At 45.4% G+C, this 26,852-nt stretch overlaps 1 protein-coding gene across 4 annotated transcripts in view; it reads right to left on the bottom strand.

Annotated features, from left to right (window-relative positions):
- Positions 1-26,852, bottom strand: part of LOC137326675 (tandem C2 domains nuclear protein) — a 56,315-nt gene that overhangs the window by 10,484 nt on the left and 18,979 nt on the right. For all 4 annotated transcript variants that reach the window (XM_067991981.1, XM_067991984.1, XM_067991985.1 and 1 more), the window contains 9 exons: positions 26,529-26,666; positions 25,378-25,569; positions 22,905-23,075; positions 18,116-18,201; positions 10,872-10,947; positions 8,261-8,346; positions 7,126-7,242; positions 5,255-5,446; positions 3,311-3,425 (listed from right to left, as the gene is read on the bottom strand). In XM_067991981.1, coding sequence (XP_067848082.1) covers positions 3,311-3,425; positions 5,255-5,446; positions 7,126-7,242; positions 8,261-8,346; positions 10,872-10,947; positions 18,116-18,201; positions 22,905-23,075; positions 25,378-25,569; positions 26,529-26,666 — 1,173 coding nt within the window. The remainder of the gene's footprint in view (positions 1-3,310; positions 3,426-5,254; positions 5,447-7,125; positions 7,243-8,260; positions 8,347-10,871; positions 10,948-18,115; positions 18,202-22,904; positions 23,076-25,377; positions 25,570-26,528; positions 26,667-26,852) is intronic.

Genomic DNA, 26,852 nt, shown 5'->3' with positions numbered 1-26,852 from the left:
AGACTAACCACCTTCCCTTGACATTCAACGGCATTACCATCGCCGAAGGCGGCTCACCACCACCTTCTCAAGGGCAATTAGGGATGGGCAATAAATGCCAGCCTCGCCAGCGATGCCCACATCCCATGAACGAATAAAAAAAAAGAATCCCCCACCATCAACATCCTGGGGGTCACCACTGACCAGAAATTTAACTGGACCAGCCATATAAATACTGTGGCTACAAGGCAGGTCAGAGGCTGGGTATTCTGCGGCGAGTGACTCACCTCCTGACTCCCCAAAGCCTTTCCACCATCTACAAGGCACAAGTGAGGAGTGTGATGGAATACTCTCCACTTGCCTGGATGAGTGCAGCTCCAACAACACTCAAGAAGCTCGACACCATCCAGGACAAAGCAGTCCGCTTGATTGGCACCCCATCCACCACCCTAAACATTCACTCTCTCCACCACTCGCGCACTGTGGCTGCAGTGTGTACCATCCACAGGATGCACTGCAGCAACTCGCCTAGGCTTCTACGACAGCACCTCCCAAACCCACGACCTCTACCACCTAGAAGGACAAGAGCAGCAGGTACATGGGAACAACACCACCTGCACGTTCCCCTCCAAGTCACACACCATCCCGACTTGGAAATATATCGCCGTTCCTTCATCGTCGCTGGGTCAAAATCCTGGAACTCCCTTCCTAACAGCACCGTGGGAGAACCTTCACCACACGGACTGCAGCGGTTCAAGAAGGCGGCTCACCACCACCTTCTCGAGGGCAATTAGGGATGGGCAATAAATGCTGGCCTCGCCAGCGATGCCCACATCCCATGAACGAATAAAAAAAAAGTTTAGATGGTCATCCTTTTATTCTAATTAGAGCACCGCGCGCCGTTAGAGTGCTCAGAGCACCGCGCGCCGTTAGAGTGCTCAGAGCACCGCGCGCCGTTAGAGTGCTCAGAGCACCGCGCGCCGTTAGAGTGCTCAGAGCACCGCGCGCCGTTAGAGTGCTCAGAGCACCGCGCTCAGTTAGAGTGCTCAGAGCACCGCGCGCCGTTAGAGTGCTCAGAGCACCGCGCGCCGTTAGAGTGCTCAGAGCACCGCGCGCCGTTAGAGTGCTCAGAGCACCGCGCGCCGTTAGAGTGCTCAGAGCACCGCGCGCCGTTAGAGTGCTCAGAGCACCGCGCTCAGTTAGAGTGCTCAGAGCACCGCGCTCAGTTAGAGTGCTCAGAGCACCGCGCGCCGTTAGAGTGCTCAGAGCACCGCGCGCCGTTAGAGTGCTCAGAGCACCGTGCGCCGTTAGAGTGCTCAGAGCACCGTGCGCCGTTAGAGTGCTCAGAGCACCGCGCGCCGTTAGAGTGCTCAGAGCACCGCGCTCAGTTAGAGTGCTCAGAGCACCGTGCGCCGTTAGAGTGCTCAGAGCACCGTGCGCCGTTAGAGTGCTCAGAGCACCGTGCGCCGTTAGAGTGCTCAGAGCACCGTGCGCCGTTAGAGTGCTCAGAGCACCGTGCTCAGAGTGCTCAGAGCACCGCGCGCCGTTAGAGTGCTCAGAGCACCGCGCGCCGTTAGAGTGCTCAGAGCACCGCGCGCCGTTAGAGTGCTCAGAGCACCGCGCGCCGTTAGAGTGCTCAGAGCACCGCGCGCCGTTAGAGTGCTCAGAGCACCGTGCTCAGTTAGAGTGCTCAGAGCACCGTACGCCGTTAGAGTGCTCAGAGCACCGTTAGAGTGCTCAGAGCACCGTGCTCAGTTAGAGTGCTCAGAGCACCGCGCGCCGTTAGAGTGCTCAGAGCACCGCGCGCCGTTAGAGTGCTCAGAGCACCGCGCTCAGTTAGAGTGCTCAGAGCACCGCGCTCAGTTAGAGTGCTCAGAGCACCGTGCTCAGAGTCTCCATATTACAAAAAGGATATAGAGACACTGGAAAAGGTGCAAAAAGATTTACGAGGATGATACCAGAATAAAGTGGTTATCAGGAAAGACTGAACAAGCTGAGGCTCTGTTCTCTAGAAGATTACGAAGGGTTTTGATAGGGTAGATGTGGAAAAGATGATTCCATTTGTGGGGGAGTCTAAAACTAAGGGCCATAAATATAAGATAGTCACCAATAAATCCAATAAGGAATTCAGGAGATCTTCTTTCCTCAGAGTGGCTAGAATGTGGAACTTGCTACCACATGGAGTAGTTGAGGCAAATAGCATAGATGCATTTAAGCGGAAGCTAGATAAACACATGAGGAAGAAAGGAATGGAAGGATATTTTGATAGGGTTGAATGAAGTACAGTGGGAGGAAGCTCATATGGAGCATAAACACCAGCACAGACTTGTTGAGCCGAATGGCCTGTTTCTGTGCTGTAAATGCTATGTAATTACTAAGTTGCTATCCTGTGCAATTCCAAGAAAAGCACACTGCCTGAGAAATTACAGAGTAAATAAAGTTCAAGCAGCCTGCAATCATTTAAATACCAAGCTATAGCAGACTCCAACACAATATACAATGGTTGTTTTGTTTGAGTGGAATTACAATTCCTAATAACTAGGGACCCTGTTAATATCCAGAACAAGAGTGTTCTCAAGCAAGTCACATTTAGGTCACATCGTAAGATAAATAATGCTGAGGTACAGCACATCACAGCGTGCCAGTGGAACAGAAATATTTACCCCTTTACATTCCAGGAGAATATCAGCCACTGTTTATTATATAACGAAAGCAATCTATGAGAACAAATCTTTTGTTTCTACACATCAACCTGTTTCAAAAGTTGTACCATGATGAATTTTACATTATGCGTTTTGTCTGATCTTACAAGAAAGATTCATTATTCTGCAAACCATGGTTTATAAATTCGTCCACGCACCGCCCGTCTCTCGGGCACTAACTGGCCTACTAAGCCTCCAATATGGCGGGTGGGAATCAGGCACAAATTTCCGACCAGAAGTGCACTGCTTGACATATTGGGAATGGAAAAATATCCTCGTACGGTGCCCATGCCTGGAACAGGTGTTGGGCCTTTTGCCCTTTCCCAACTCCCACCCCGGCCTCCAAATCCCCCACCCCAAATCTCCGACTTTCACTTACCCAAGGGCCGCCGGCTTGATGTTAAATGAGGTCCAAGCAAGGCCCAATATCAGGGGAGCCTCGGGACACACCATTCAGGCGCAGGGATTGTACCCAGTGCCCCCCCACCCCCACCCCGTGCCCAAAAATGGATGCGCCCGAATTTCTATCCCCCGGGTATTTTAAATTTGACTAATCCAAACGTTTATAATCTCCGTGACAAACATTTTGAGGACTTGATAGAGAATGTTAAGTCTGCATTAGCACCTACTTAATGTCAGAGGTGTGGAGGAACTCGGCAGGTTCTGTGCTTCCAGGATTTGCAGCTGGATCCGATTGCTGACAGCTTGGAAACAGGTTCCTATTCGCAGAAGTGCATGACAGGTCTGGGTGAAGAGAAACAATAAAAGAAAACAACTTATACTTTAGCAGACAGCCAGGTAACTGTAAAAACAAGGTAAAACAACAAAAAAACAAGTTACAATTTACCTCCTGTTTTCCATTATACACAATAATTTAGAAATGAATTTCTAGGTGGGTTTTGAAAATTTGGAGACTTAAACGATTGCACAAACTTCCCCACCTGTTTCTATGACCCGGAACAAAGTCAAAAGAGAATCTGAGGCAGCTAAATAAATAATAAGTAACCGTCAATCTGACTGACTCGAGCCCTCCTGCTGTGCCCCAAGTGAATCTCAAGTGATTTTTATGGGCTGTGCCTTGGGACACGGCTCTTGTTGGAATGAAAAGAAAAAGCACCAGTTTTCATTTATCGACCAGACGCCAAGTCCTTCATGCTCCAAGGCAAACTGCATTAATCGTTAATCTGAGGCCGTGTTTTTCTAGCCTTTTAAATTAGATTCCTTGAGACTTGGGTCTGCTGGCCTGTAGTTTAAACTGAATTTAAACAGCATTAATTTTGGGAGCGGGCTCACAGATGCCAACTGAAGAGACAAATATAAAAGACCTTTCAGATTAACAGCAGCTTCAGGCCCCCGCTCCCTGGGCCAACTTATTTTGTAAGTTTTCAGCTCATCTACTGGAACACTAAAAATACTAATGTAAAGCAACTCATCTACTTCAACACAAGGGACGCCATTACTGTATTAACTTTGAAATTATTAAAATATTACAATTTTACAAAAAATTAAAATTAATTCAAGCACGTGACTCATTCTCACCCCATCCCTCTTTTGTTTTGTTCCTCTATTTTTACATTTTACTCTAATATACTATATTATACCTTTTCTAAGCTATGTTTCTCATTAATTTTAATCTCACTTTCTATCCTCTGCCTCCCTACTTTGGAGATGCAAGCAACTTTGAGGGAAAAATTGCCATTCCGAGCTGTTTTTTTTCCCAACTGATCAAATGGCAAATAACTGAAGAATGATGGGCTCAGATTATTCTATGATGCACTTTAAGGAGCTTCCAATGGAAGAATAAAGTCACTGGCAGATTCAGAAGGAAGAATGTGCAGTGCACAACACATCTGCAGCGCACAACACATCTGCAGCGCACAACACATCTGCAGCGCACAAACCATTAACTGGGGTGAGAGGCAGGAGCCAAAGTTGAAGCATAAGAGTGAGACGGCTCGAGGCTGGCTTTGAACACCACCAATAAAATGATAGAACTGCATCACCAGGACAGAGAAACTGATTACTCAATCCCTTTCCAAAATACCCTGTGTGGCATAAAGGTATTACAGTGTGAGGAGCAATTACGTTTAGATTCTGCAAACCCTGACTGAGTAGAGTTGGAGGCTTCCACCAAGTTCGTGGCTGGTATCAACCTTTGATATTCATGCTTTACTCATTTGCTCACTCCTCCCTCACATACAAGCATATGTTGCAGCATAATACATCAGGGTCAATTTTATGAATGCTCATTCCTACTGAAGATTCTTACCCTGTTGGAAGCACATGTTGGGGAATCATTGCAGTGTTCCCCACAGGTTTCTGTCCATTCATTTCAATGGACTGTGGACTCTGTGCCCATTATTTACTGATATGTTGCCAGAGTACAAGGAGGAGCAGTAATGACTCCATGCTTTTGGGGTGAAGGAGGGAAGGAACCACGATGTGGTTTCTCCTTCGTATCATCTCAAGTTCATAACGTAGCCATTATAGGAGACACTCCAAGTAAAAACCCAACACAAGCATACCACAATCCCAAGTACTAGATCAATAAATAATAATAAAGACAGACTCACCGGGATCTTTGAAGGTGGATTAATATCCAGCCAGAGGTCTGATTCCACATTGCTCAACTCTCTGAGTGACACTGAGCATTCACCAATGACCCTCTTCCGTGGGGTCTGAATCACAATTTGGATGACAAGGCCGTGTGTTTGGAGAATAGGCAGTTTGACATTAAACACAAAGGTTTCCATGAACATCAAATACTGGAAAAGCACAGAGGAAACGGTTAGTTAATCCTCTGACCAATAAGTTGTGAAAGCCATAGGGGTAAATTTAACCCAACTTGTTGGGTGGGAAACCCATGGGATCAAGTGAAACACTGGTTTTACATCCCGCCCAATGTTACTCTTTGTTGACTTCAACAAAGAGTAAAATCAGTCGGAGTGTAAAACCAGCACTGCACCGGATCTCGTCAGTTTCCCGACGGGTGGGATAGGTCAAAATTGCTCCCTGTGCAGGTGTCTGCAATTGTCTGTGATTTCAAAAGTTAAAAATTCACAATTGAGCTAAATTTTGAATTCCAGTCCAACTCAATACTTTGAAAACCATTTCCAAAATTAGCTGAATGAGCAAACCGCGATGACTATGATGGTCATCTCAATGTACATTACATTAAAAAAAAATCACAGACTCAATAATACTTGTGTTAAATGGAATGGCCATGACTGGAAATTTGAAGCAAATGAACCCTGCTTCTTACATAACAACAATGGCCCTTCAAAACAATAGTGTTACAAGCAAAATACTGCGGATGCTGGAAATCTGAAATAAAAACAGAAATTGCTGAGAATACTCAGCAAGTCAGGCAGCATCTGTAGAGAAAGAAACAGAGTTAATGTTTCAGGGTGATGACACTTCATCAGAATTGGAAGAAGTTGGAGATTAAACTTGCTTAAAAACTGTTTAATCTTTGACTTCTTCCAGTTCTGACGAAGGGTCTTCGACCTGAAACATTAACTCTGTTTCTTTCACTACAGATGCTGCCTGGCTTGCTGAGTATTTCCAGCATTTTCTATTTTTATTTACAATACAATGTAATGATTGTGAAGCACTCTGGGGTGTTCTGATGGTACGGGATGGAACTATAAAAGTAAATGTTACAATTCAGCACTCCTGTCACATGTTGTTTATCAGGAATTCGAGTGCAGTCAGCACCTCTGGCCTTCATAACTTTCCATCCATTCAAATTAATTGCGGAACTCCTGATACCCCATCTGCTAATGTGAAGTTCTGCACCAGGAGTGCTAAATTGTAAAATTTAATCCTTTTTAAATGCAATTTCCTTCTTTCTTTCATGAAAATATAAATTGAATGAATATATATTAAAAAAGGTCATGCCTGTGATTGGACACTGAGTTAGCAGGTCACAAAAACTTTCCACAGCTGAGACTTAAATCATTCATTTTGAAAAAAATATATACTTACTTGAGACAATCATGTGTACAAGCTTGATGATCCCTCAGTTCAGGTTAATATTTTACTCTGCGCAAAGTACACAGAATCATAGAATGACACAGGGCATTTGGCCCATCTAGTCTGCGCTGGTGTCTTTCTCTACGTGAGCCAGCTAGTCTATTCCCACTCTCCTGCTCATTCCCTCGATAATCCTCTTTTTTAAGCCACCATCTAATTCCCTTTTAAAAGAATTTATAAATTCTGCTCCAACAAAGTTTTTGTCACAGTGGATTCTAACCATCTTCTGTGAAAAGCAATGACTGTATTGCAATGACAGACGGGATAGATAAATGGTCACTTTAGACGCCGATATAATCGTGGCTGTGTTTGTACTAATCCAGGAACGGGCTGGGATATGGTAACAAAAATACACTTACTGCATAGTTACAGAATGGACTTCATAATAGATTTGTTAAAGAATACTTACACTGGCACCGTCCTTCACAGAAGATTTGAAGTGCACTGGCTTTGGCAATGTTATTATTCCTTTAAGGTAAACATTAACTTTCTCTGTAGGTTTGCAGTGCAGATACAAATCTTTAACCTGTTAAAGGATGAGAATACAATTGTTAACTTATTACACTTTATGACAATCTAAAACACACATTACATGCTCCTTTTAATTCAAAGAATCTAATAATTCAGACCTTTTCACACTTTGTGGTGCTATTTATGTTGCTTGGTTCAAATTATTGGATAATTCCATTTTTAGTGCAAAACAAAATTGAGAGGACTGCATTGTTCTTTGCACAATGAATTTATTCAGAAAATGATGGTGCAACAAACTCTTTTTCAGAAACAGAAGCATTTGAAGATTCCATTCCCTCTTCAGAAACAAAGTGTAGGGAAAACTTCATGTAAACACAACCCCATCTAATTAGCTGGGTCACTGCTATCACTTCGCTTTTGCTATGGTCTGATTCTGTATCATCGTCTAAGCATTTTAAATCTTCATCAGCACCCATCTATTTAGCCACATAGAAACATAAGCAATAATGTTAGGTTTACACTAGAGATGCACAGCAGTAGTCCGTGGGCCAAGTCTAGTCCACAAAGCTACCTAACCCAGTCCCACCCTGTAGTCACTGTCTGAACCCCTGTTTCCTAGAGTGCAAAATCCATAAACTCCTTGTGAATTCCTAACTTGAGAAATGTGGATTGTTTATACGAAGATGAATGAGCAGACACTAGAGCAATGGACTAAAGGATGATATCAAGAACTAGAAAGATAGAACAGGCAGATTGTTTAGTACTCCATTCTCAGACAATGAGGTACTGAGTTTGAACCTGGTCAAGTCAACATGTTTGATTTGGTTGGGTAATTTTAAAAACGTTTTTCCCAACTGGGCTGTTCAGTGGAAATTCATGTGAAATCGAGGTAAAGGAACATGAGATTGGTCTCCCTTTGTGAGGAATTATGGAGCAGTTTCACAACGGCAATGGAGATATCCACAGGTTGGCCACAGTCATCTAGAGGATGGGTTGAAAAGTGAGAGGGAAATAAAGTGATAGCATCACTACAATAGAGGTTCCAGCTCTCTTGGTGCATAGTTAGACCTCACCTGTACCACGGTGATCCAGATTTGTTCCACTGCCAGACTGTAACTAAGCTTCACATTGAGCTTTCCAAAGTCATCTGGGAGTCCATCTGAAGAAGACCATGAATTAAAAAAGATTAATATCCACAAATCAATGTACACCATAACTCAGCAGATTTTCACACACAGGAAACTGGAGCACTCTGTTTCTCCTCCAGATGATCTGGTTTGCAATGGACAGTGCCGACAGCAACTGGCAAAGAACAGACCCAAATTCTGGCAGATCCACTTTGGCAGGGGCCGGGCACCTTAAATTCTTAAATTTGAGGGTTACAATGAGATGGTTGGCCAATTCGCCAGTTTGGTTGGCCAGTCACTTGTACTGCCAATGTGGTGAGGTGACAATGTCATTATGGCATTACAAATTCTCATTGAGAATGAAGCTCCTACATCAAGTCTCAGTGTGACACAGCCACCAATTATACAAAGTACACGATGCAGGATACTGGCATTGGTCCCAGATTGTTTAATCCTGGTCCCAACATAAAATGGACCACTAGAAATAGTCTTCCCAATGTCCAGATCACTTCCATTAAGGAGATCCAGGCAGAGAGATTTAGGCCCCGATATTTACGGGGAGGCGGGGAGCATACGGGTGAGGCCAAAAACGGCCGATCAACCTGGCAAGGCCAGGGACATGGAGGTCCTGCCGATCTTAACAGTAGGAGTCCAATTTAAATGTTAATTAAGCATCCTGCCTCTCCATGGCAGGACACTCGGACCCCCGGTATTCGCCGCCTTAGCATTGAGGTTGGGTTCCTCGTATTTTCACCTTTTAACCCCTGACCCCGACCCTTTCCCGCTTGTTGTGGAGGGGTTAATATCGAGGCCTTAGTTTGTAAAAATGCTTTAAGTATACGTGGCCATCCACTGCCAGTACCACTTGGTGAAAACAAACATTTTCTGGGTTACCATTTAGTGTACGATAGCTTTTTGTTGGGTAAGAGTATAAAGGGATATGGAGCTAAGGCCATGGTCTAACTGAATGGCAGAGCAGGCTCGAGGGGCTGAATGGCCTACTCCTGTTCCTATCATAGCAATAGAGTTAAAAACCGCTTAAAAGCCAAGGTCCAGTAACCTAAAGAAATCTAGGATGCTACCGGGACTTGATGGTTTGACTTACAGGGAGAGGTTAGACAGACTGGGACTTTTTTCCCTGGAGAGTAGGAGGTTAAGGGGTGATCTTATAGAAGTCTACAAAATAATGAGGGGCATAGATAAGGTCGATAGTCAAAATCTTTTCCCAAAGGTAGGGGAGTCTATAACGAGGGGGCACAGATTTAAGGTGAGAGGGGAGAGATACAAAAGGGTCCAGAGGGGCAATTTTTTCACTCAAAGGGTGGTGAGTGTCTGGAATGAGCTGCCAGAGGCAGTAGTAGAGGCGGGTACAATTTTGTCTTTTAAAAAGCATTTGGACAGTTACATGGGTAAGATGGGTATAGAGGGATATGGGCCAAATGCAGGCAATTGGGACTAGCTTAGTGGTATAAACTGGGCGACATGGACATGTTGGGCCGAAGGGCCTGTTTCCATGTTGTAACTTCTATGATTCTATGATTCTATTCTGTAACAGTGCTCTTCACTGAAGGTGGGAGGAAGATTCATACTTTTCACTTTCTCTTTAAGCCAGTAAGGGGGGTGGGGAGGAGAGAAGAAGAGATAAAAAATAGGACCTGATTTAAATAACGCCTGCCACAATGTCTTTAACTGTCTTTAGCCCACGGAGCTATTGCTCAGACACAATGAGGAGATCAGATCTTCTATGGAATATTATTGTTGTGTACCTTTCATTGTCAGGTCACCATTAACCACCATGCTTTACTCTCTCCTCTGAACCTCCAGCCAAGCGAGCAAGTAAGGGGAGCTATAGGGCCCAAATGCCCAGCCGACGGGAATGGGGGGGTTAAGGGGGGTGATTTTAACGCCTCCCACACGCCGTTCCAGCCAGGCCAGGTTGCTTAAAATCCACCCCAATGACTCTGATCTTGCCAGGTTAGAGTAGTAACTGTGACACCATGGGCACAATTTTAATATGCTGGTGGGAAGAGTCCGGGGAAGGGGGGTTGATTTGCGGGCGCCAAACCCGGAAGGGAAGTAGGCGGGTTACTGCAACCCTAATGAGGCCAATCAAAGCCTCTTCCGGGTTTCGCACCCAGCAGCCAGCCTGATTGAGCACAATTGGGCACAAAAGAGCTGGGATCCAAGTGGAGAAACAAGTGCTGTGGCTGAAGATGGGTGTTTGGATTGTACAGATAAGGGGTAGTGTGTTTGTGTGTGTGTGTGTGTGTGTGTGTGTGTTTGGTTGGGAGTGGCGGGGGAACCATGAGGGAAGCTGGTGCCTGAACTGTTATTGTTATGAAAATTTCTTTGAGAGAGGGGGAGAGAGAGAGAGAGATTAGCTAACTCAATAAAAGTCCCACTTAACATCCCGGCAAACCTGCAGTGTAGATAATGAAGGGGTAGAATTCCTTTATCCCAGCAGTGAGGCTAAACAGCCATCTTGGTCTCATAGAACCACTCTCTGAAATAGATAGAGGTGGAGTCGTTTCTCATTGCTTTCGAGGACAGTACTCACCTAGACTGCGAGAGCTTCCCTGGGAATCCATCATTGAGGATGCAGTGCTGTTTATACTGGATGATGAACTAATCCGCTGTGTGAATGAACAAAAATAAAGACATATATATAGCTTTAAACTGGAGCAGAAGGCCTGTCGAAGCATACAATAGCATACCTGGGTGGGGGGCACATTCTCCATAGTGTGCAATAATGATTTTTAAAAAAAACGTTTTAAAGAAGATAGTCAATTCCTTTGAAGTTCATTGATTGAAAAATCAGAGATCCTGTGCAATTACTGAACAGAAGAAGCAGGAGGCACTTTAAAAAAATCAGTTCAAACAATACAGGATGGGGTGACAGCAATTCACCCAGGTCATTCAGGTTATTAAAATCTTCACTGTTGTGATATCATCTGAAACTCTTGACTAATCCGCCCCAACCCCTCCACTAATCCGCCCCAACCCCTCCACTAATCCGCCCCAACCCCTCCACTAATCCGCCCCAACCCCTCCACTAATCCGCCCCAGCCCCTCCACTAATCCGCCCCAGCCCCTCCACTAATCCGCCCCAGCCCCTCCACTAATCCGCCCCAGCCCCTCCACTAATCCGCCCCAACCCCTCCACTAATCCGCCCCAGCCCCTCCACTAATCCGCCCCAACCCCTCCACTAATCCGCCCCAGCCCCTCCACTAATCCGCCCCAGCCCCTCCACTAATCCGCCCCAGCCCCTCCACTAATCCGCCCCAGCCCCTCCACTAATCCGCCCCAGCCCCTCCACTAATCCGCCCCAGCCCCTCCACTAATCCGCCCCAGCCCCTCCACTAATCCGCCCCAGCCCCTCCACTAATCCGCCCCAGCCCCTCCACTAATCCGTCCCAGCCCCTCCACTAATCCGCCCCAGCCCCTCCACTAATCCGCCCCAGCCCCTCCACTAATCCGCCCCAGCCCCTCCACTAATCCGCCCCAGCCCCTCCACTAATCCGCCCCAGCCCCTCCACTAATCCGCCCCAGCCCCTCCACTAATCCGCCCCAGCCCCTCCACTAATCCGCCCCAGCCCCTCCACTAATCCGCCCCAGCCCCTCCACTAATCCGCCCCAGCCCCTCCACTAATCGGCTGCTATCCATCCAATACCCACTGGTTAACGGGACAAACAAATCACTTGACTTTAATCTACTCTACATGTGACCTGGATGGAAGGGACTGAAGGTACAAATACGCTTGATTGAGCTGAAAGCTGACAACGGCCACGCGGACTCAGGGTGAACAATATTCTGCCGCCATAAACAGGCTGACAGATACTTTAGAAGTGGCCTTACAAGGCATCACACATGTCCTCCAAACAGTTGTCCAGCAGGGTGGTAGGAGTGATGTGGGCCTGGCCCAGGAGAGGGATGATGGCGAAAGGGGACATGGAAGTGGGGACGCCACTCAAAGCGCTCCCACCTCTCACTTGTTGCCCCCCTCTCAACCACTACCCGCAATGCTGCCTCCTCTCCAGGTGGTCGAGTCTGCACCTGTACAGGTGCAGGTGGAGCAGTCTTTGGAGGGGCCCTCACGGGCTCCAAAACCCAGAGGGCATAGGCCCAAAGCATCTAAGCAGTCAGGGCATGAACATGAGCAACCTGCCACTACCTCTGCTGCAGCCACAGGGGATGCACCACATAGAAGCGATAGGAAGAGAAAGGCTAAGGATTTGTGAGCACGAAGAGTATGCACAAGGGTGTCTGACAGACTGTCATGTTTTTCATTTCTGTTAAAGTCACATTAAATGTTACCATTCTCACCACTACTGCTACATCTTGCCCATTCTTGACTGGCTTTTGTGATAACGTCCTTTCATGTGCTTCATCATGAACGGTGACACTTGATGCCACCCAGTGGGTCACTTTACAGTGGATGTATGTGTAGTTACAGGACTGTTTGGTGCGGGGGGAGGGGGGTGGGGGCTGCTGGTGTTGGCGCTGCTCTTTCCAGGTGGTGTGAGGACTGGACTCTTCTCACTTTCTGATCTTACGAGAACCGTTCACATACGAGTGACTCCCTGGCCTCATGAGCAGCCAGGTGAGCTGCTGCTCTGCCCGTGGGTTCGTGCTCCCCCTCCTCCTCCAAATCAAGAGGATATACTTGTCTTTAAAATGGATAAAATTAAAGCTTTTGGGAAGGTTGAGCATGTTTCCCTTTCAATACTGTAAATTGGAATGGATCACCTGATTCGGGGGTAAGCTTGCCACCCGTGGTTGGATGTATTCCTGGAGGTTTCATCACATGACCTCCCACCTCCAACCGCCCCACCCCCACACTCTCGCCATTGGTCACCCAACACATCCAACCTCACAACAGACTCTTAGTTGGCCGAATGGATGATTCTTGACCATCAGTCAAACAGCCTCCCCCCGCCCCCAATATTTTTTTACAATGGATAAACAAGAGTCCAAAGAAAATGAAAAAAACCTATTTTTTTTAATGCCCCTATGATTTTTCTCCAGAGTTGCTCGCAGCAGTGTCCAGGAGATTAATCTTTAATTCCTGCAGACTCCAGAACAAACCTGGAGGGTTGGCAACCCCTAATCGGGGTTGGGGGGGGTGGGGATGGGGAGGTGAAACAGGAGTCCATCATTTAGTTATTGGCATCACCTGTACCAGGCCAACCATGCCACCCCACTGGCATCTCACTAGTCACTGATTTGGCTAAATTTCTGTTTCGGCTTAAAAATGTACTATTTGTGCAAACTGAAAGCAGAAATCGTGGCACAGTTATTCCCAACTGCAGTTGTTCCTTTTGTGGAGAAGCAATTTCTGAATCATAACAGGCAAGTTTGTTGAGTCATGGTGTGGAACAAAGGAGAGCACTCCTCCCTTCCCTTAGGGTAAATAAATTCTTCCACGGTACACTGCTGTCTACTGAAACCTCGTCAAATCATGACATTTAAAAAAAATTTGTAAACGCCTGAAGAAAAATTAATTAAAGCTATGGGGAAGGAGCAGCGCCATGGGATTGCAGTGGGTAGGTCAGATATGGAGGCGAGCAACTTCCTTCTATGCTGAAAAGTCTTTGATGAGCTTCAGAAAAGTTCTCAGCAAAGGAAAGGATCATCAAGAGGATTGCAAGTACTCCTTTCTTTAAAAATGGAAGATGCTGAGGTTCCTGCTGCATTTTATGGTTACTGGTTATGATCCTTTGACTATAGAGGTCATTCCCACCATTGGGCGCACAGTGGCTGCAGTGTGTACCATCCACAGGATGCACTGCAGCAACTCGCCAAGGCTTCTTCGACAGCACCTCCCAAACCCATGACCTCTACCACCTAGAAGGACAAGGGCAGCAGGCACATGGGAACAACACCACCTGCACATTCCCCTCCAAGCAACACACCATCCCGACTTGGAAATATATCGCCGTTCCTTCATCGTCGCTGGGTCAAAATCCTGGAACTCCCTTCCTAACAGCACTGTGGGAGAACCTTCAACACACGGACTGCGGCGGTTCAAGAAGGCGGCTCACCACCACCTTCTCAAGGGCGATTAGGGATGGGGCAATGAATGCCAGCCTTGCCAGCGACGCCCACATCCCATGAACGAATAAAAAAAAACTCCAATCCCACAATATGTATGTGTGGTTGACTCTTAGGAGGAAAAATTGGATAGGGCCTATTACTGGGCGGGGGTAGTGCGATCCGCTATTACCCGCTCCCAATGGCTATTGCGCAGGCAGGACGAGACTTTTGTGAGGCCTGAGGACTTACCATCAAGCAGCGTTCCGAATCAGCGTTGACACGAGGATTCAATGCAATTCGCACGTCCCACCAGCAGGGGCAGCCCCAATCTCTTAAAGGCAGGCTATCTCTTTAAAGTCTCTTAAAGGTAGCTGTTACCTGTTATTTGCTGAAAATAACAGTCTGCTGTTGGCACGCAGTCTGAACGGAGATCAGACATCGCCCATGCAAAACACAAATGCAGCTCCCGTCCCTATGTTTACAAACTGATGAGTTGTGTTAAAACATTGAATAAAGGTTGCGCACTACTAAATCCTACATCCTCCAATCTGCACACTGGACCTCACCAATCTGCCGATTTGAGTTGGTACCAGGCCTGCGAGAGTGCATGCACCAAGGTTCTCTGCTGATGCACTAGAGGCCTTGGTGCAAGAGGTGGACAGAAGGAGGGACATTCTATATCCATGGTGGGGGGGGAGGAGAGGGGGCAAGGGGCCCTGCAGACATATATCCAAAAGGTAGTGGGAGGCAACAGGGGACGAGGTCAATGCCAGGCGCACAGCATCATGAACATGGATGCAGTGCAGGAAGAAGTTCAATGCTTTGACATGAGTGGTCAAGGTGAGTGAGGTGAACTGTCAAGTGGCCTCTCCTACCAACTGCACCACGCACTATACCCCCCATCACCCACATACCAACAAACTCTTTCCATCAGTACTCAACTCTGCCAATCAGATGCTTCCTCTCACCCCTACACATTACCACTTTTGCAAGCCTCTCACCCACAACTCACAGGCCACACACACTGGCAGCTATTCAACCATGACAGGCACATCACCCAGATACACATCCCACTTTCTTGCAGGAGAAGGTGGCGCACATCAGTAGGCAGCAAGTGGCATTGGCCTTTAGCCCCTTGAGCCTGTTCCGCCATTCAATGAGATCATGGTGGACCTGTGCCCTAACTCCTTAGCCCCTTATCCCTTAATACCCTTGGTTCACAGAAACCTCTGACTCTCAGATTTAGAATTCATAATTGAGCTAGCATCAACTGCCATTTGCAGAAGAGTGTTCCAAATTTCTCCCACCCTTTGCATGTAGAAGCATTTCCTAACTTCACTCCTGCACGCCCTGGCTCTTAATGCTAGGATATGTCTCCTGGTCCTAGTATTCAAGTATAGGAGACCTCCAAAAACAGTTACAAATGTCTAGGCAGCCAGAAGCAATAATCCAGCCACTAACCTGTAAATCCTGCATGGCCCCTTTAAATAGCGCTGGTAGGGGATCCTCCAGGCACTCTAAGACACATTCAGATGGTCGGGGTTAAGACTGTGCGTTGAGTTGAGCGTTAAGTGCCAAAATGGTGTCTATCATTTTAAATCAGCATTGCATGCTGATTGTATCCATTTTCTCCTTACTTTACATGCTGCCGGCGCTCGGTATTTGGGCCTGCGCTAACTCATATATCAAAGATGGCGTCTGGTGCACGTCATGCTGGAAACGTGAGCGTGCAGCCAGGACTCCATCTTCGATGCTGGAGAGGCCGTGTAGCGCTGAGACAACGGGCGCTACATGGCCCAATTTAGCGCCCTAAACGCCTTCTGAAGTAGCCCAGCAAGCTACTCAGTTGTAACAGAAATAACTACCCTACCTAACATCACTGTGGGAGCACCATCACCATGGAAACCGCTGTGGTTCAAAGAGAAGGCCGGTACTTTGACAAAAATAAGTGTCATTTGAAACAGCTAACACAACACTCTCAACTGAAAAGTAACTTCACTTAATCCAACAACTGATTTTCAATGAATCCCCATTTGGACTTTACAGCAGCTCCACTCAACATTTACCGTGTAACAACAGGTTTTGGTGCTTTTACTGAGAGAGGGCCTGAATTTCCTTGAGGTTCTCCCGATCCCCTGCTGCAACTTCGACAGAAACCCTGGAGAAACAGCGTCAATGGCGGTTTACGCTATTTCTCCAGGGGTCCTGATAATCGCCTGCCAGAAAATCCTCACGGAAATTCCAAGCACGAGAGAGAGTTTAGCTCAGCGGTGGAGTCTACTGTCACTTTGGGGAGGGTGTAGCTAGGAAGAGGAAGAGGAAAAGATACGCACAGGTCTTTTAGTTTACAGATTTGTGTAACTCTTAGCATGGATCCCACCTGTAACTTTTTAAGAGCAGCTCATCTAGTTTGGATTGACTTCAGCTTACAAATACAGCAACCCTACCCACTGGGGGTGTGTTAATAGTTCCATTTAAAAAAATCATAAACACATGGTCAACTTCAAAAACACTCACAGTTATAGTAAGATTCAGTCCCTCTCAAATTGGCAAACGTCTTCGCTAACTCACAGGTGATTTTATGGGCTACCCTTTACCAAGCGCTTAACAGGGTATTTCTGCCAATCAACTCAATGACCACGAGTGGCAGATTTTGGGTTCTGTGGCTTTGCAACATACTTTTATTGTCTAGATATTCTCACCAGAGCTTGGGCATTTTTTTGCGGGTCTAGCACTACTTAGGAAAATAAAAAGCTATCCTTGGGTTTTCAGGGCCGTGAAACTTGATAAAGCTCTCTAATTTTTTTTGGAAGTGATAGGAGGAGAGGAGAATCCATTATAAGAGCACAAGGTGGGGCGGGGGTGCAAGCAGAAGGAATGGTGCTAGTTGTCACCCCTCATCACATTGCCCACTTCTTTATCTGATAGAAATGAATAGGGCAAGCCACTTATTTCTGCTCCTTTTGCAGAATCTGTGTCTCGTTTTATAAGGGTACTTACAAAACGAGTCTCCTCCAATAGGTGTAAACATAAAGTGCCAGCACAGCACAAAGAGTGCTAGCTTCCCAACCAGGTGGCTGCTGATTGGAAGTTGACGGTGCTTTTACACTACTGGAACGCAGTCGATTGTACACACGTATGCACAATGATTCCCCCATTGCGTCCAATCCAGAGTGTAAACCGGCCGGAGTACAGCAAACCCAATAGCATCAGACCCACAAAATTGTGGCAATCAAAATATGCTGCCGGGTTAATTAAAGTAAAATAACTAATGTTCTTCAAAGAAGGAAACCTGCTGTCCGCACCCGGTCTAGCTTAAATGTGACTCCAGTCCCACGAGTAAAGGCAGGGAGCGTGCCCTGTGTGTTTGGAGGACGAGTCTCTGTACTAACAGTGGAGACCACTGTACTAATGGTGGCTCTAAAGGGATTGGCTCCCCGACATGGAGTGGGGAGAAAAAGGAAGAGCAATTCACCGAGGTCACTCTCCTGAAAACAGGATCAAAAATCCTGTCAAACGTCAAAGCATCTTGTGAGCTGTTCAAAGGTAGGAAAAGCTCTGCCAATTGCTAGGGGTGGGATTATCTTGTAGCAAGAGAGGAAAAATAATTGTTGTAGGTTTACAAGATACATTTCTTCACTCAAAATAAGTCTCTCATATTAAAGCAGCTGTTCGGTGAGTTTTGAGAATGTGCACACCTCGTTATCAATATCAGATTCCAATAAGGTCGTCAGAGCTGGTTGGAGAACTCTGATTAGAGACTTACTTGTGTTCGCTGTGGACTTGAAAGATCGAACATGGAATTGCTTAAGTTATTTGCGTTAATTATTTTCGGGCTCCTCAACTCCCATGCTGAAACACAAAAAGCATATTGGGTTTTGTAAGACAAAATAATCGTTCTAGAACTATCATAGGATTTGATAGCCAAACAAAACACAAACACAGACAGACAGACACACACACAGACAGACACACACACACACACACAGACAGACACACACACACACAGAGACAGACACACACACACAGAGACAGACACACACACACACACAGACACACACAGACAGACACACACACACAGACAGACACACACACAGACAGACACACACACAGACAGACACACACACAGACAGACACACACACAGACAATAATTAGCACATACTCTGCTTATCAGGCACAATCCTCTCACACTCCATGTACGACTGACCCCCATCATAGTAATTAAACATATTTGGTCTCCTGAAGGAAAATGCTGCATAATTTCTTTTTAACTATCAAAAGGTAATAAAGTGAAACTCTGCAATATCTAACTATCCTTACACCTCATTATTCAACTCATAAGCACTGACCTGTTGATTTGTACAGATAGTATTTTGATGGCCCCAGCAACATTGGAAGCCTGGCACATGATGAAGTACTTAAATTATTCTAATAAGCTGACTTCACATTTTTAGGCACTATCACTGGTGGTATTTGCGGCAAGGTTCAATAAATGGCCCCACAGACCGTCATGTGATTAGCGATGAAACCCGTCTTTTTGGAGCTTTCCATCCTACTCCAAAGTAGGTATTTATTCCAGGCACGTGGTACAGGGGAGTTGTCTGTTCTGCTGCTGACAGACGGCAGCCTTATAGGCAACTATAGGAGAGAATTGTTATGGTTACTCCTAGTGCTCACATCTAGCGAATGCGAGGGGGGAAAATGGATTAAAAATAAAACCGCTGGTGTCTTGTGGAAAAGTAGTTGTTCTCCTATAAGTGGGATAAATTCTATATTTCATCCATGGGAAATAACCATTCCTCGTCTATAATTTGCTGTGCGCACTGTAGATAATTGTGTTTCATGTTGCTAGGAGGGACCCTATTGCAGCACAGAATTTTTAAAGAATTATTTCAGAAACCAAGTGAAGTGTCATGGCCCAGAAGGCAGGATCCTACCAATGTAGAACAATAAAAGTAGGGCAGAAGTATTGAGTGGCACTATATTTGAGCTTTAAAAAGATGTAGCTAAAAGGAAGGGCAGAGTGAGGGAGGTAAGGAGTTCCACATTTTTGGGATCTTGGGAAAGAATGAATTAGAGAAGGAAATTGTTTTCACCCAAGCCACAAAGAAACTGCACTGAGAAAGAACATATCAACAAGGTAGAATTGGTTTTCGGTGCAACAGGGTCATGAAAGAAAGAAAAAAATAAAGAAAGTAAAGGGAAAAAAAGACAGAAAAAAGGTAAAAAGAAAGAAAAAAGAAAAAAACGTACACTTATGTAGCACCTATCACGGCCGTAGGACGTCCCAAAGCATTTTACAGCCAATGAAGTACTTTTGAAGAGTAGTCACCGTTGTGATGTAGGGAAACACAGCAACCAATTTGCTCACAGCAAGGTCCCACAAACAGCAATGAGATAAATGACCAGGTAATGGGGGTTATATTGGATAACCCCCGAAACTGGGCGCCGGTGTCACGTAACGTTCATGCTGCCTGGTGATTTATCTCTTATCTGCGGGCAGCCAGGCCTATCTGCGCTGATGAGTGGCTGCTCACCAGCAGGGTTGCCCAGATATCGCAAGTGGCTAGCACCAATTAAAGGCAGCCTGCGCCTCTTCAAGGCAGCCTGCACCTCTTCAAGGCAGCCTGCACCTCTTCAAGGCAGCCTGCACCTCTTCAAGGCAGCCTGCACCTCTTATTAGCAAAATATAAGATATGGGTCCGCACGGACTCTGAACAGAGATCAGACATCGCACACGTAAAACACAGATGCAGGTCCCGTCCCTATGTTTACAAAGTGTTGAGTTATGTTAAAACATTGAATAAAGGTTGCGCACTACTAAATCCCACATCCTCCAATCTGCACGCCAGACCTCACCAATCTGCCAATCTGAGTTTGTACCAGACCGGCGAGTGAACGTGCACCAAGGTTCTCTGATGATGCACTGGAGGTCTTGGTGCAAGAGGTGGACAGAAGGAGGGGCGTCCTGCGTCCGGATTGGGGCAAGGGGCCCTCCAAATATATGCTCCCGAGGCAGTGGAAGGCAATAGCGGATGAAGTCAATGCCACGAGTGGTCAAGGTGACTGAGGTCAACTGTTAAGTGGCGTCTCCTACCAACTGCACCACTAGCCTCATCCACTACCCCAGGCACTACACCCCCCCCATCACCCACATACCAATAAACTCTTTCAAACAGTACTCAATTCTTCCAATCAGATGCTTCCTCTCACCCTCACACATTACCAATGTTGCAAGCCGCACATCCACAAACTCACAGGTCACACACACTGGCAGCTATTCAACCATGACAGGCACATCACCCAAACATCTTGCAGGACACTCACCGACACACTTCCTGCTTTCTTGCAGGAGGAGGCAGCGCATAACAGGAGGCAGCAAGTGGCCGTGGCTCCATGGAATATGAACCTGCTGTCCTCTCTCAGGATGAAAGCATGCCTGTCCCACCCCTACCACTCTGCCAATGACCTTGCCGTTGCCTGGCAACTAACCAGCCCACTCCCTGTAGAGTATTGAAACTTTATTATAGAAACATAGGAACAGGAGAAGGCCATTTAGCGCCTCGAGCCTGTTCCGCCATTCAATGAGATCATGGTTGATCTGTGACCTAACCCCATATACCAGCCTTAACCCCATATCCCTTAATAACTTTGGTTAACAGATATCTATCACTCTCAGATTTAAAATTAACAATTGAGCTGGTATCAACTGCCGTTTGCAGACGAGAGTTCCAAACTTCTACCACCCTTTGCGTGTGGAAGCATTTCCTAACTTCACTCCTGCAAGTCCTGGATCTAATTTTTAGGCTACGTCCTCTAGTCCTAGTATTCAAGTATAGGAGACCTCCAAAAGCAGGTACAGATGCATCAGCAGCCAGAGGCAATAATCTAGCAACCAACCTGTAACTCCTGCATGATCCCTTTAAATAGTGCCGGTGGGGGAGGGGGAGGGTCCTCCATGCTGTTTATGATCTGTTCAGTGGTGCGAGGTTAAGACAGTGCGTTGGCTGGAGCGCTGAGTTCCAAAATCGCATCTGTCCCTTTAAATCAGCGTTGCACACTGATCTACCGCATATTCTCCCTACTTTACATGCGGCCAGTGATCGTTATCTGCACGTGCGCAAACACCTTTACCAAGATGGTGTCCGGCGCACGTCATGCTAGAAGTGCGCGACGCATTCCGGATGCCATTTTGGGTCCTTAGGAGCCCGTGTGTAGCCCCAACAAAACCGGCGCTGCACGGCCCAATTTATAGCCCAATCTGTTTCAGTGATATTGGTTGAGGAATAAATATTGGCCAGGACACCGGGAGAACGCCTCTGCTCTTCTTCAAATAGTGCCATGGGATCCTTTACACCCACCTGAGAGGGAAGATGGAGCAAGATTGGCTTAACATCTCATCTGAAAGACGGCACCTCCGACAGTGCAGCACTCGCTCAGTACTGCACGGGAATGTCAGCCTAGATTATGTGCCTGAGTCCCTGGAGTGGGGCTTGAACCCACAACCTTCTGATTCAGATGAGAGTGTTAGCACTGAGACAAGGATATATTGCAGATATATTACAAGTTACTTTTGTACTTTTTATTTTAAATATGTACATAGTGCATCAAATCTGGAATCTGTTTGGATTATACCTTGCTCTGGGTAGCTGTTTGTTTTGATCAATGAGCACCAGATAGAATGTTGCCTGCGGCAAACTAGTTTTGTCATCACTCTTGTAATCAGCTGAATAATAACTCTGGTATTCAACAACATGCCTAATTATCCACAAGACAATAATCTCGTTCTGTTAGATGCACTGGGCTTAGCACCTTGATGGTCAGTGGGTATGTGTACAGTTATCACGTTGTAGGGCTATGTTGATGCAACAGTGTTTGTGTAATATACAGAGTAAGTTGGGAAGATAATTTCTCGCACTTATCCATTTCTGAGTCTACCTTAGGAAGTCTCTATTATTAAAATTCTTGTTACTACTGCAAACCTTTCTTAAATGCCTACAAATCTCATCTTCAATTTCAATCCCACTGTTCAGTGGTCGAGAATGTATTCCCAATACCAAATCCCTTATCGTTTACTAACTCAGCCCAGACAGACTCTACCTGAGCACCATCACTGATACAATCTTTCCTTTCAACGGTTGCAATTGTGCCCTTAATCTACAAGGGCACCCCTCCTCCCTTTACTTCTTTCTGGATCGCTCCCAAAAATGTTAAAATCAGGAATATTTAATTCAAAGTCCTGACCGAGCTGTAACCAGGTTTCCATCAAGGCTAAAATATCATATTCCTCTATTCCAAATAGTGCCTCTAGTTCCCTGACCTAATTCTAATGCCTTGTGCCTTTGTAAATAAGCGATGCATCCCTGACCCATTCATTCTCCTCTGTACCCTGTTCCCTTCTAGTTTTGTTTATTCTTTCCTTCGCTATCCTTCTCTGCTATCTACCCTTAAGGTATACCTCATGCCCCCTTGAGTTTGCTGTTCTAAACTGCTTTTTCCCCCCTTCACTATACTTATTCTTAAATCAATCAATCAGTTCAAGAGTATTCCTTACCTGACCCATATGGATTCCCTGTTTTCCACTTAGGTAGCATATGAATACCTGCTCCTGGAGAAATATGCTGCAACATATAATTGGGATTGTACACTTCATTAATATCTTGCATGTGCTGAAGAGCAGTGGACAGTTCCATTTTTCTTTCAGCATAATAAGTCCTTGAGAAACCTGCCAGTAAAAATAGATATGTATATTAAAAAAAAGTTCTCACTCAACAGTATCAACTCCCATCTTGATCCAATTGAGTGGTTACTTAAAGTAACCATTTGCTTGTAAAAGGTTCCTATCCTGCATCAAGTCCTGCTTGTTCATCTCCCGTCCTCACTGACTGACATTGGCTCCTAATCCCCAAAGGCCTCAAATTTAAAATTCTCATTCTTGTGGTTAAATCTCTCCATGGTCTTATCTCTCTCTCCATATCTCTGTACCTTCCTCCAAGGCTACAACCCCCACTCCCCCTCCCCACCCCCAAACTCTCTATTTCTCTCTCTGGCCTCTTGTGCATTCCCCCCCAGCCCTTTTTTAAAAATTCATTCACGGGATGTGGGCGTCGCTGGCGAGCCCGGCATTTATTGCCCATTCCTAATTGCCCTTGAGAAGGTGGTGGTGAGCCGCCTTCTTGAACCGCTGCAGTCCGTGAGGTGAAGGTTCTCCCACAGTGCTGTTAGGTAGGGAGTTCCAGGATTTTGACCCAGCGACGATGAAGGAACGGCGATATATTTCCAAGTCGGGATGGTCAGGGGAACGTGCAGGTGGTGTTGTTCCCATGCGCCTGCTGCCCTTGTCCTTCTAGGAGGTAGAGGTCGCGGGTTTGGGAGGTGCTGTCGAAGAAGCCTTGGAGTTGCTGCAGTGCATCTTAACCCACCATTGCCAACCACGTCTTCAGCCGCCTGGATCTTACACTCTGGAGTTCCCTCCCTAAACCCCTCCGTCTCCCTGCTCTCCTTTAAGACCCTCTTTAACCCACCTCTTGAAACAAGCTTTGGGTCACCATTCTAAATATCTCCTTTGGCTCGGTGTCCATTTTTTCCCGAGTGAAATGCCTTAGGGCATTTTCTATGTTAAAGACACAATATAAATGCAAGTTATTGCTGTTTATAGTATCATAATGGTACAGCACAGAAGGAGGCCATTTGGCCCATTTCGCATGTGCTGGCTGTTTGGTAGAGCTATCCAATTAGGCCCACTTCTCTGTTCTTTCCCCACAGCCTTGTGACTTTTTCTCTACAAGTATTTATCCAATTTTCTTTTGAAAGTTATTATTGAATCTGCTCCCACCACATTCCAGATCATAACAACTCGCTGCATAAAAAAAAATGTTTTCTCATGTCACCTCTGGTTCTTTTGCCAATCACCTTAAAGCTGCATCCTCTGGTTACCGACCCTTCCGCCAGTTTGGAAACAGTTTCTCATTATTTACTCTATCAAAACCCTGGGTGATTTTGAACACCTCTATCAAATCTCGTCTCTGCTCTAAGGAGAACAACCCCAGCTTCACCAGTCTCTCCACATAACTGAAGTCCCTCATCCATGGTACCATTCTAGTAAATCTCTTCTGCACCCTCTCTAACGCCTTGACATCCTTCCTAAAGTGCGGTGCCCAGAATTGAACACAATACTCCAACTGCGGCCTAACCAGTGTTTTATAAAGGTTTAGCATAACTTCCTTGCTTTTGAACTCTATGCCTCAATTAATAAAGCCCAGGATCCCATATGCTTTTTTAAAGAGCCTTCTCAACTTGTCCTGCCACCTTCAAAGATTTGTGTACTTACATCCCCAGGTCTCTCTGATCTTACACTCCCTTTAAAATTGTACCATTTAGTTTTTATTGCCTCTCCTCATTCTTCCTACCAAAATATATCACTTCACACTTCTCTACGTTAAATTTCATCTGCCACGTGTCTGCCCATTTCACCAGTCTGTCTATATCCTCCTGTTGTCTGTTACTATCCTCCATTGTTTACTACATTTCTGAGCTTCATGTCATCTGCAAACTTTGAAATTATACCCTATGTACCCAAATCCAAGTATCCAAGTCATTAATTTATATCAAAAAGAGCAGTGGTCCTATTAATGACCCCTGGGGAACACCACTGTATACTTCCCTGCAGTCTGAAAAACAACTGTTCACCACTACTCTCTGCTTTCTGCCCCTTAGCCAATTTTGTATCCACACTGCTACTGTCCCTTTAATCCCATGGGGTTTAATTTTGCTTACAAGTCTATTATGCGGTACTTTATCAAATGTCTTTTGAAAGTCCATTTACATAACATCAACCACACTACCCTCATCAACCCTCTCCGTTACTTCGTCAAAGAACTCAATCAAGTTAGTCAAACCTGATTTTCCTGTTGTAGTAATTATTATATTCTGTGTAAAGGTTACAGTCAGAAAGTTAAACTGCAACACACTCAACAATTCAATTAATGTCACAGACATTCAGAGCAAGGCCTATGGCACTATCTTACCTGGTACGGCTTCTTCATAGCTCCATGGAAAGTTGGGTTGAATATAGGTCGCTTTTAGATTTGGAACCACAAAGGGCACTTCCCTGCCGTCGGGAGGAAGTTTTGACAGCAAAGCATCCTCGGTAAATTCGATCTTCCTAGGGCCAGAACTGGACTCAGGTCGCAAAGCTGGACTTTTAGATTCCTCAGGAACTGGGAAGATGTTAATTTTTTTCCATTATTAATGTTCGTTATCAACATACTTAACTTTAGGCTGTTCGTTGAACTACAATTGGCAAAACTACGAAAATGCTTGATTGCTAGTTTTATAATTCTAGATTAATTAGCAGATGAGTTTTTTTGTTAAAAAAGGGTGCAACAAACTTTGATGCAAAATGAGAATTTTGAATTGAATTGATATATCAAGCATGCATTTTTGTTAAGTTTACAAGTTGGGGGATCCGAAACAAGAGTCCTAGAGGTAGTAGCTAAGTCAAGCTAGAAGCATAACAGTTTTCCAAATGCTATAAAGGTTGAATCTCAAATAGTACAGATTCACTATGAAGTTGAACACCAAACATAACCTTTTATACATTTGGCCATCCAAACTTTTGAAATAGTGGGCATCAGCCTAATACAAAAATGTTTTATAATAATAATAATGTTTAATTAAAAAATGATATTTCTAGAGTATTTAACTAGGAAGAATTCCTTAGGTTTTCAAAGCAGGCTTTCTTGAAAGTTCCAGAATGATGTTATCTATTAACAGAAGATACTAAAAAATTGACCTTGGCCAGTACCTACATCCACTTTGTAGTCAATAAGTATAACAGCATCAATTCTACAAACTTTCCAGAGGGTCAGACTGTATGGGAGTGACAAGCAGTCATCCAAAGTTGAGTTTTAAGCACAGGAGGGTAACACGGGGGACAAGTTAGCACTGGAAGATCTGGTCAATACAACACTTGACTTGTAATGCTTGGTGTTGTTGTTTAAACTGGAAATAATGGGGTAGATTTGCTGTCCGCCTGTTACAGAAACAGGCTAATCAATGGTGGCCGATCCACAACATCAGTTTTACACTTGGGCAGCAAGTTGAAGATCTATCCTGATTTCTCCATATTGTCACCTCAAGACGAAACTTGACATGAAGAGCAAAAAAAAATACATACTTTTACTTTTGGTGTCATCTTTTTTGTTTTCCTTTGAAAATGCTTTCTTGCAGCAATCCTTTAGAAAGTCTGTGGTGAGCCCCAGTACAATGCTGAGCAGCAATCCAATGAAAACAGGGATGAGCAACCAAAGTGATGCTGGAAGAGATGGGAATGATGAGGTTTAATATGAATACAGGAAAAGTTTCAAAAGAGCATTTGCTCAAAGTGGGCTTCCAAATGCTGTGATGGAAGGAAATATTTCAGAGCTGTGGGGGAAAGAGCAGGGGAGTGGGACAAATTGGATAGCTCTTTCAAAGAGCCGGCACAGGCACAAAGGGCCGA

The sequence above is a fragment of the Heptranchias perlo genome, chromosome 10 (genome assembly GCF_035084215.1).
Source record: "Heptranchias perlo isolate sHepPer1 chromosome 10, sHepPer1.hap1, whole genome shotgun sequence".
NCBI classification, from domain to species: domain Eukaryota; kingdom Metazoa; phylum Chordata; class Chondrichthyes; order Hexanchiformes; family Hexanchidae; genus Heptranchias; species Heptranchias perlo.
The sequence above is the reverse complement of the archived record's forward strand: the minus strand, read 5'-3'. Positions and strand labels throughout refer to the sequence as shown.